This window comes from Mus pahari, chromosome 13, assembly GCF_900095145.1.
Source record: "Mus pahari chromosome 13, PAHARI_EIJ_v1.1, whole genome shotgun sequence".
NCBI lineage: Eukaryota > Metazoa > Chordata > Mammalia > Rodentia > Muridae > Mus > Mus pahari.
Genome location: NC_034602.1, coordinates 26,743,427 through 26,754,417, shown reverse-complemented (window position 1 = coordinate 26,754,417; position 10,991 = coordinate 26,743,427). Strand labels below are relative to the sequence as shown.

Below are 10,991 nucleotides of genomic sequence, written 5' to 3'. Positions count from 1 at the left end.
AAAAACAAAAACAAAAAAAACCCACAAAATCTGTTTAAAAGAATAACATAAAAAAACATACCCTGCAGTTATCAAGGCATTCAAGACTGCACTTTCTATCCTCAGTAGACATCCACCTTTCAGAAAGACAGAGGTATGCCAACAGAGGTATGCCAATAGGACACACAATCACTCAAATGTCCGACAGATCAAAAGCAAGGTGAATGAGGGGGGAGGACACATGCATCAGGTCACAGGTCCTAAAGAACAAAAGGAACTCTAAAGAACAAAAGGAGCTCTAAAGAGGATCAAGGTATACCACCAGGGTGAGATTCAGAAAGAAGCTGGGGTCCAGGGCTGGCTACCCCAATATCTTCAGGTCCTGACACTGGACAGTTGCCACCTGATCAGGCGGCAAGAAGGTGACACAACACTATGCTACAGCTATCTGAAGGGGGGGGGGGAGAGTAGAAATATTAATGGAATGATCTCTTCAGTAGACTAAGGAAGAAAAATCTCCCATTATAACAACAACAACAAAAAAAATAAAGCTTAAAAAATAATTCAAACAAGGGATCTAAGTTTATGATGCTGGGCCATGAATCCTAGTCTCCCCTTGCTTCAAAGACCTGCCACTTTCAATCTGGCGCCAGACTTCAACAGGAAAAAAAGCTACATTCAGAACACAAGATGATGTCTCATGAACCACATTCCCAGAGCTCTGAAAAACACAGAAACAAGTCCCCTAAAGCAACATTCAGTCCAGAGGTCCTCATGCTGGTGACTTTGTATCCAAGGCAACCTGGCAGTGTCTGGGGGTGTTCTGGGGATACTCCTACACCTAGTGGGTAGAGGTGAGGGGTGCCACTGGGAGAAGGAAGGTTCCAAGGCTTACAAAGAAACCTGTGCCAGGCCACAACCGTGGAGGAAACACAGAACAGAAAAGAGCCACGCCCAGGGTCAGGGGATACCACCGTAGCTCCTCACAGGAAAAGGAGATGGCTGCCAGGTGCCTGAGACTGCAAAACAGATCCACTGCTTAAGCCACCCACCGGATCCCAAGCCTGCCAGGTGAAGAATCTGTCAATAATAAACATACATAAATTATGAAATTTTCAAAGAATAAATCTTAAGAAATTTAAGTCTGTCCAGTATACTGCAGTCCCAACTGCTTTTGGGGAGCCCTCCAGCCACCAGTCTTCACTTCTGGGAGGTCCATACATGCACCTGGACCCTCCTAAGGACCATCCACAAACACATCTCTCCTGGTATTCTGATTGATTCTATCAACAAACACTTCTGAATCAAAGTATAAAGTACCCATCATCAATTACTCTTGAAAAAGTACAGAAGTGCAGCTACGTATGTAGCAGTTGGCAGAATGTTTGCCAATCATGCAGAATGTCCTGGATTTGGTATCTGTCACTGCATAAAGTGGGTGTGGTAGCACATGCCTGAAATCCCAGCATTCAGATCGTGAGGAGGATCAGAAACTCAAGGTCATCCTTAGCTAGCCAGTGAGTTATAGGCCAGCTAAGGCTACAAGAGACCCTGTCTCAAAAAACCCAACCAAACAATAATGTAGAGGAAAAACATTAACAAAGCAGACACACTACACTGTCAACAAGGCAGAGAAGTTTTAAGGCAAGGGTCTGCAGGACCTGGAGGGAGTAGCATTTCTACTCACAAAAACTTTTCTTACTAACATTCTTCAAAGAGAAAGAAAAGAAAAGAAAAAAAAGAGAAAGAAAAGAAAAAGGTGTGATTCTGTTTACATGACACCACCACCTCTCTGTACCTGCACAGGCATCCACAGAATCGTTTTCATCAGAGCTGTGCAATAGCTTTGGAATGCAGAGTGCATTCTTGGTCAGCAGACGGACTGGAGGAACCCTGACCATCCATTTCACTGCCTAATGCGTTCAGTAAGCCAAAGAGGGAGGGTGCGAGCTCTGAAACCTTTACCGTCTGTGGGTCCCAAATTCACCAGCCAGAACAAATAACCACGTTCTCCCAAAGCGACCTCATTGCAACAGGCTTGGAGGTCCTGGCTAGGCCCAAAAGTCAGTGGTTACAGGTCCAGTGATAGAAGGACCCAAGTATAGACTACTATAAGCTTCAGGGTTTCCATCTGTCAATCAACAGAAATCCAACAGTGCCAGGAAACTACAGGATTGGTAAGAGTCGCTTGTAATCCCAGCACTCAGGAGGAAGTAGAGAACTGAGAATTCATGGCCTACAAAAGCCTGTCTCAAAAAAAAAAAAACAAGGCCCGAGGGTATAGCTCAGTAGCAGAGCATTGGCCTAGCTCGGACAAGGCCTAGAGTCACGTACAAGACCCAGATCTGTCACAAGTATCTCTTACCCCCACCCCAACAATACATTTTGAACATCTGACAAAAAAGAAAAAGACTGGTGGTGTTTGCTCCCTTCCTTAGTGAAATAAAGTACAGGATACAAAACATTGATCAAATATGGCTGCTCACCAACTATAGAAGAAGGACAGCTGGGCCTTGCTTCTGCCCTCCTGTGAAGACAAACTACTCCAGAGCAGTCAGATGTCACAGGGACAATGACAAGAGATGCCTTCCAGGGAATACCAAGACTTCCATGTGCAATACAAGCTCACTCACTTCACCCTCGGGGAAGAAAACAAGTGCTCCCTAGGGCTTGCATCTGACAAGGGAACACCATTGCAGTCAGGTGCCTCCCATACACAATCTGGGTCTCCCTGAGCACAGGAAGGGCGGTCTCGCCTAGAACCTGTCGTCTTCAACCTTAGCTAAACTACCCACCCACCACCAAGCGACCACTGAGTCACCACAGAGATGGATGAGGTGCCAAGCAGTCCAGAAGTAAAGCTGCCCAGACCTCAGCCAAGGAATGTAGAACACGAAGGCTCAGCCGGCCTTCCTTGGAACCAAAGGCGGCTTTTTTTTCCCCTCTGAAGGCTTTTCTTCCCAGGTGCTTCACCGCAGTCCATCCGGTACCATCAAACCCTCTAGCAACTGAAGACTCCCAGTCTTCCGGCGGGGATGAACGTTTGTCCTAAAGGAACGCACTGGCGCAGCGACCACCCAAGGTCACGCCCCGGAAACCAAGGGCAGGAGCTGCGCTGGAGTTCTGGGGACGCCCAGCGAGGCGGGTGCCACCGGGTCGCCAGTGCTCCCCACTGGCCCCCTAATTAGCACCAGAGGCATGCCCGCCACGCCCCAGGCCGAGCTTCCGGAAGGACGCCGGGGGGCCGCCGCGACCCACCTCCGCGTCCAGGGCCCCTGGTTCTCTAGTGCCCGCCGCCCGGGCCGTGGCCTCGCTGCCCGCACTCGCACGGCCCCGCAGCCTCCAGGCTCAGCAGGCTGGGTGGGAGGCAGGGCTCAGGCCCCGCCGCCCGGACCTCGGAAGCCCTCTGACTCTGTCGCCCCGCACCACCTAGGTCACAGTACCCCGAGAGGTCCCCCTTGGCCCCATCGGGAGGCCCCGGCCCGTGCCCATCGCGCTGGAGAGCCGCAGCCCCACCGCCCCCGACCCCGCCCCCGACCCCGCGGTCCCTCCAGAAGCGGCTCCCGGCACCGACCCAGCCCCTGCACCACCGCGACCCCTCCGAAGATGCGGTGGCGACCCTAGCCGCGCCTAGAACGCACCTTGAGGGTCGGGTACTCCTGCACCTTCAGGGTCATGGACAGCTGGGCTGCCGACTCCTGCACCGCCATCTTGGGCCGGCCGAGCGGAGGAGGCGGGTACGGGGCACGCCGGATAGTGACGTGCTACGTACGGGAGCAGGCGGAGCGGCTATGCGTCTGCACCAATCACGTCACCGGGTCGCCCGAGCGGAAGGAGACCAGAGCCAATCATCTTCCACGGGCTCGACCAATCGCCGGCAGCTCTAAAGAGCGGCTTCCTCATTGAATTGTCCGCTGTCGTAGGCCGCCGATGCGGGTTTAGTGGAGCGGCGATCCCGACGCCATGTACATTCCGAGGGTTGGGGCTGAGACGACTCTCGTTGTGATCACACCCCCTACACACACACACACACACACACACACACCCCTCCGAAGTCGCCTCCCGTACTGGTCACAGGCCCTGCCTCAGCGCTCGGTGGCCGTTATCTCTGAGTGGTCACTTAGGGGTGCGGTTTTTGCCATCCGGGAACTACTTAGTCTCCATTTTCGGCGATTAACAGCTCTGGAGTCCAGGAGCGGGCTTCCCAATAAAAGATAAAGAATGTTTACAATAGAATAAGACAGGGAGGGGCCATCGAGCAGCTGGGCTATCCTGCCAGTAATAACATAAGGAACATTTGGGAACTGCTTTTGTGAAAAAGCGATGAATCCTTTGATTTGGTGTCCAAAAGGCACCTGAAGGTGTCCAGTCCCTGACCTACACTTGTAGTCAAGTTGGATTCCTGGAGCAATAGTAATGATCAGTTAACATCTTACTGATTAAAAAAAAAAAAAAAAGCAACGTTGATCTTCCAGGGCTCCCAAGTGAAAGCAATTATCTGTGATGTAGGCTTCACCCTACAGCGCAAGTCACAAGACCTGAGAATCAGCCTGTTCCCTAAGGCAATGAAGACTTCTTTAAACCACCTGAAAAACAATTGAAATAACTATCAACCAGACCACACCTTGACCGAGATTGCTTAGTTATACCTCTTACCTCCATTCTAACTCTTCTATTTTGAACTCAAGTTGGCCGTTTGTTGGTAGCCAGACAATAGACTTGGGGGTCACTGAAACCCTTTATTTGAACTGAATGGAGTGTGTGTGTGTGTCAACTGAACCTACTTCATGTTTGCATGATTTCTGCAGAAGCCAGATGAGAGCATTAGATCCCCCAGGAACTGAACTTACAGATTGTTGTGAGACAAGCACTTGGGTGCTGGGTACTAAACCTGAGTCCTCGACAAAACCAGAATGTGCTCTTAACCCATGAGCCATCTCTCCAGCCTCCCTCACCTGCTTTTAAAATTAAAAGTGGAATTACATTTCATTCCTTAGGAAATGGCTTCTACATTAAGTTGTTTTTTTGGATTTTACAGAACTCGATTTTTGTTTTGTTTTTCCTTGAGACTCTATCTTGGAATTCTCTATGTAGACCAGGCTGGCCTCGAACTCAGCAGAGATTCTCCTGTTTCACAGATCTTCTGTGCCCCTTCTCAGATGGTGCCATCTCCCATGCAGGTTCCATGCCTTCCTCTCCCTTGTTAGTCTTTAGTCTTAGAATTAGATGATGAAGAAATCAGTGACCCTGAGTCCTCCAGTCTACATTTGCACAGTGGTATTACATATTTTCCTCCGTAGCCATCCTGTCTGACTCTCTTATATGGTCACATTTATGGCCAGGGCTGTAATATATGATATACCATTGCCCCCTTGGAGGCCAACTTTGTGGCTTGCTGGATTCAAAACTAACCCAAAGAGAGAAACTTATATTTCTTCTTTGATGCTGTCAGGATGGTATGTCTAGGGTTGTAGGAATGAATTCTTTTTTTGGGGGGGGGGGCTTTTCGAGACAGGGTTTCTTTGTGTAGCCCTGGCTGTCCTGGAACTCACTTTATAGACCAGGATGGCCTCGAACTCAGAAATCCTCCTGCCTCTGCCTCCCGAGTGCTGGGATTAAAGGTGTGCGCCACCATGCTCGCCTAGGAATGAATTCTTATTCTGTTGATTTAAAGAATAAAAAGTCAGGAAAAGCAAGGCCTTCCCACTCAACCATGTTTTGTTGAAAGCAGAAGCACATACACAAAGGCATGACAAAACAGAAAAAGATGATGTTCTCCTAAGTAGGGAGGGAACCAAAAGATGGCGCCAGAGTCTGCTCAGATGGTAGGGAGATTTTATGTCTGGGCATGGAGTGAGTCCCCTCTCTCCATTAGCTGGTTTGGGCTCTGGCAGGGGATTGTATGATCCAAACATAAGGCAACTGATGGATTCCCATCTCAGGAGCCCTCCAGTGGGGGCACTGAAAGTCTCACCCAACAGTTCCCTCTGGAACAGTGGGAGTCAGGGACAGCCCACCAAGTCTTTGTCTTAAAGAGGGAGAACCCAAGAAGTCAGCCATCTTAAATCGTTGCGTGAAATCATCTTAAGTAAAACGCACCCTGATCTAATTAGAGCCTCTTTCCCATTTGTCTTCCAGCCACGGATCTATCTGATTCCTAGTTGCTCATCTGCATATCAAGCAATCATGTTTTAGAGTCATTGAATTTAAGAGCCCTGGCAGCTCTTCTAGAGGACCCAAGTTCAAGTCTCAGCACCCACGCGGCAGCTGACATCACCTATAAGTCTAGTTTCAGGGATGAGACACCCTCACACAGACACACATTCAAGCAAAACACCAATGCACATAAAAATAAATCATTTTTAAAATGTATATATGCATGTACACAAATATATATATTAAAATAGAGGGTTGCCTATAGTCTGAAATCATGTAAGCATTTCCTTTCTTTCATCCTTCCTTCCTTCCTTCCTTCCTTCCTTCCTTTCTTTCTTTTCTTCTTTCTTTTTATTTCTCCTTTCTTCCCATCACCTCCCACCCTCTGAGACAGGGTAGAGTAGACCGTGTATCCCTGGCCATCCTGGAAGACCAGGCTATGCGCAAACTCAGAGGTCTGTGTGTGTCTCCACCACCCAGCTATGGAGGCACTTTCTTAGTTGCGATTTCTCTTCTCAGATGACTTTAGCTTGTGTCAAGCTGACTGAAAACTGTCCTCCACATCAGGCGGGTACCATCTCTTGTGTTATACCATTTTCCAGCTTCAGGGCCTCCACCAACCATGTAATTGCTCTGCGTCTCCCCATCCAATAACTTACATCTCAGTTTCCTGACCTCCCTCTGAGGGAGAATGGCCAGGTCTTTCCACTAACCAAGGGTCTTCCCAACAGCCGGTTAGTTTCTCTGGGAGTCCACCCAGACCCATCCACCTTGAGCCCCATTTAGCTCAAACTCAGGTGGAGTGGAAAGGTCACAGCTGCCACTTCTGAATTTCCTGTCTCCCCAAGGGCTTCATGGGCTGCTGTGTATGTGTGTGGTGTGGTGGGGGAGGGGCAATCTCAGAATCACACAAAGGAATACAGTGACAGAAACCTACCATGGCAGTTTCTCTGTTGTAAAAGGTCATGCCAGAACCTAAACGGGGCTAGTGTGCTTTCGTGGCCAGCTTGACCTCTGTCTTTTATCCCTATTGAAGGTGGTGACTGTGTCTCATCTCATTGGTGGGATCTGAGCTTCACATTGGTGGGATCTGACTCAACTGACATGAAGGGGAGAGAAGGAGATTAGGAAATATGGGCCCTTATCAGGCTAACTACCCTTGATAGAAAAAAAAACCCAAACAAACAAAAAAATAAGGAAAACAAAAACTAATTGTCACACTGGAGACAAACACCAAATGTATTTAGTTTTATTATTTATTTTTTTAAAGATTTATTTATTTACTATGTATACCGTGTTCTGTCTGCATGTACACCTGCATGCCAGAAGAGGGCATCAGATCTCACTACAGATGGTTATAAACTACCATGTGGTTGCTGGGAATTGAAGTCAGGACCTCCGGAAGATCAGTCAGTGCTCTTAACATCTGAGCCATCTCTCCAGCCCCTTATTTTTATTTTTTAACGTTTACTTGTTGTCCAACTCAGCACCTGACACGACACTACTCTGGTTCTTAGTTTAAACTTCTAAAATCTTAAGCTTTAAGCCCTGAATGACTTGGCATAGAGTAGCTGTCTAGCTTACTAACGGTCCCGTCAGAGGACGGGCTGTTGGGTAGACAAGCCTTCTGAAAGCCCCTTCTGAAAAGAACCAGCCAGAGAAGAGGGACAGGGAGACCACCGTTAGCCTGGGGACTTGGTGTCACATGGTGCCTGAAATCTGCACACCCAGCAAGACTCTTGTTCATTTCAGAGTTCACAAAGAAGCAAACATGGATGTCACAAAAAGAAAAGGCACTACTGTGTATTTTTTGTTTCATTTGTCTTGCTTCAAACTCACCGACCTTCTGGGAAAGATTTTATCGCAAGGTGGACCTGGGAGTATGAACGGGCTTCTGTTCATGTCCTTGCTTGATTTCAAACTGTCCCCGAGTGGATTCTGCAAAACCAACTTAAGTGTTTTGTTATTCAGGGGATCTGTGTCCAGGGGACCCCAGGTCCCTGCTGATTTCATCAGGATGCTGAAACTCTGATGCAGCTGTCAGTCAGCTGTTTCCTCTCACCCACCCAGCCCTGAACGTGATGACAACGGGCTTACATCTCGGTGAGCGCAGAGCCAAAGCAAGCACAGCCAAGACATAAAAGAGTGGAGGAGGATCTATCACCCGCAGCAGCTGAGGAGAGCACCAGTCATTTCTCAGCACAGGAAGCATGGGACTATACGTAAGGAGTCTACTCATATGGAGGCTGGACTATCCCTAAGTATACATGCTTGGTTAAGGAGGACATTTTTTTTAAAGACAGAACTCACTCTGTAGACCAGGCTGGCCTTGAACTCAGAAATCCACCTGCCTCTGCCTCCTAAGTGCTGGGATTAAAGGTGTGCGCTACCATGCCCGGCAAGGAGGACATTCTTAAGGGTCTGGGGGGAGTTGGAATGGAGAATGGATATAAATGAAATATGTTGAATAAATGTGTGAATTTCTCAAAGAGTAAATAAATAATATATTTCAAAAATGGAATAAAAGACTGGAGAGATGGCTCAGCAGTTAAGAGCTCTGGCTGCTCTTCCAGAGGACAGAGTTTGATTCCTAGCACCCTCATGGCAGCTCATAACCACCTGTAACTCCAGCCCCAGTGATCTGACACCTTCTTCTTGTTTCCTTGGGCACTTCGTGTATGTGATGTACAAAGTGTTCTGACAAAACACAAACATAAAAGTCTCAAAATGTATGTTTAACAACAACAACATTAACACCACCAGCAACAATTCAACAACAACCAATAAAGGAGCACATTCCTGAGCATTCTCTGTTTAAGATAATTTAAGAAAAGATAGACTTGCTTAGTTCAAGGCCATGGAACAATCACTGGACATGGTGGTAGTGAATGCCTTTAGACTAGGTACTGCAGAGGCAGAGGCAGAGGCAGAGGCAGAGGCAGAGGCAGAGGCAGAGGCAGAGGCAGAGGCAGAGGCAGAGGCAGAGGCAGAGGCAGAGGCAGAGGNAGGCAGAGGCAGAGGCAGAGGCAGAGGCAGAGGCAGAGGCAGAGGCAGAGGCAGAGGCAGAGGCAGGCATTTTCTCTGATAGTTTGTGATGACTAACATTATGATTTAAGTTAAAATTACTGTGTTTAAGAGATCTATAAAATGATCAGTTATGTGCATATCTTTAATTCCAGCACTCCAGGGGAGGGGGGACAGTTCCAGCACTTGAGAAGCAGAGGCAGGCAGATCTCTAAGTCGGAGGCCAGCCTGGTCTACAGAATAAGGTCCAGGACAGCCAGGCCTACATAGGTGAAACCTTGGCTCAAAAACAAAGCAAGCAAACAGAAACCCCAAGAGATCTATAAAACAAAATAGCTCTAACTTGTAAGTCCCACTTGTCCAAGGACAGATAACTTCCCAGAATGTTAGGAGCTATTCTTATAATTCTGCATGTCTATGGCATACAAAACTGTTGTTCATGTAACATAGCAAACTGCCTGCTTTCACTTCTGTAAACAAGCTTGCTTGCCCTGATTGCACATAGAGAGGATGAGTCTTTATTACACACAGGCAAAAAGAATATTAGAATGAATCCTTCACCCTGACTGGATGAAGGCAGGAAGCATGTAGCCTTTTGAGTTTTCCTTTATAAGGCCCTGACTCATATAGTTTGGTACTATTCCTTGGGAATCTTGAAACTTGGGTGTAGACCTGCTACCGGTATCTAAATAAAGCCTCTTTAATAGGCATCATGATCACACTGGTGAATCTCTGAACAACCCTAGACCTATAACAAGTACAAGGCCAGCTTGGTCTAGATAGTGAATTCTTGGGCAGCCAGGGATACATTGTGTGTGTGTATCATAGGAATAGGTATAGGTATAGGTATAGGTATAGGTATAGGTATAGGTATAGGTATAGGTATAGATATTGGACAGGAGTGCCTCTGGCTGGGCATACTCAGCTTACATCGTAATTTTTTAGCTCAAAATAAATGCATTGAGAAGGCGCAGTAATAGAGGCATCTGCCTCGTTTAGCAGCTAACAGGATTTTTTCTTTTACTGTTGTGTGGGGAGTATATGATATGTGGTGTTGGGGAGCACAGCATGCATGCGGAGGTCAGAGGACTTTTTGGACGTGGTGTCTGGGGATCGAACTCGAGTTGTCGGACTTGTTTGTCAGGACCCTTTACCCATGGAGTAATTTTGTCAGCTTCAGACTGACTTTCTAAACTGAAGTTGCCCGTGTGGTTATTTTGAACCATGTGTCTTATCACAGGCAGTGAATACCTGCCAATTCTATCTTAAGACTTAATCCTTGACTAAACCATACACTTCATATCAAATGGTAAGACTACAGAGCTGAGTGGTTTATTGGCAAGAAAATAACATGGCTTGATTTTTCCCTTGAAATTATTTGGTAACACAACCTATAATCAGCTTCTATGGTTAGCTAGAGACTGAAACTGCCCAAACCGCATAATTGTTATTTTCACATCTGCTTATAAATGTCTCCTAGGAAATGGCTTCTGGTTAGCTCCAGGCTGGCAGTCCAGAGGCCCTTCAGGGAGGGTCAGTAGAGTCCACCAGGGGTGGGTAATTAGATATGAACCTGCTTGATTGCACCTGAGGTGGTGGTAGGCATCCTAAAGTTACAAGGTGTCTTAGTCAGGGTTTCTATTCCTGCACAAACATCATGTCCAAGAAGCAAGTTGGGGAGGAAAGGGTTTATTCCGCTTACATTTCCATACTGCTATTGATCACCAAAGGATGCTGGACTGGAACTCAAGCAGGTCAGAAAGCAGGAGCTGATGCAGAGGCCATGGAGGGATGTTCTTTACTGGCTTGCTTCCCCTGGCTTGCTCAGCCTG

At 47.5% G+C, this 10,991-nt stretch overlaps 1 protein-coding gene across 1 annotated transcript in view; it reads right to left on the bottom strand.

Annotated features, from left to right (window-relative positions):
- Positions 1-3,757, bottom strand: part of Maea (macrophage erythroblast attacher) — a 40,073-nt gene extending 36,316 nt beyond the window's left edge. The window contains exon 1 of the mRNA XM_021210279.1: positions 3,621-3,757. Coding sequence (XP_021065938.1) covers positions 3,621-3,689 — 69 coding nt within the window. The 5' untranslated portion in view covers positions 3,690-3,757. The remainder of the gene's footprint in view (positions 1-3,620) is intronic.
- Positions 3,758-10,991: the final 7,234 nt, after the last annotated feature.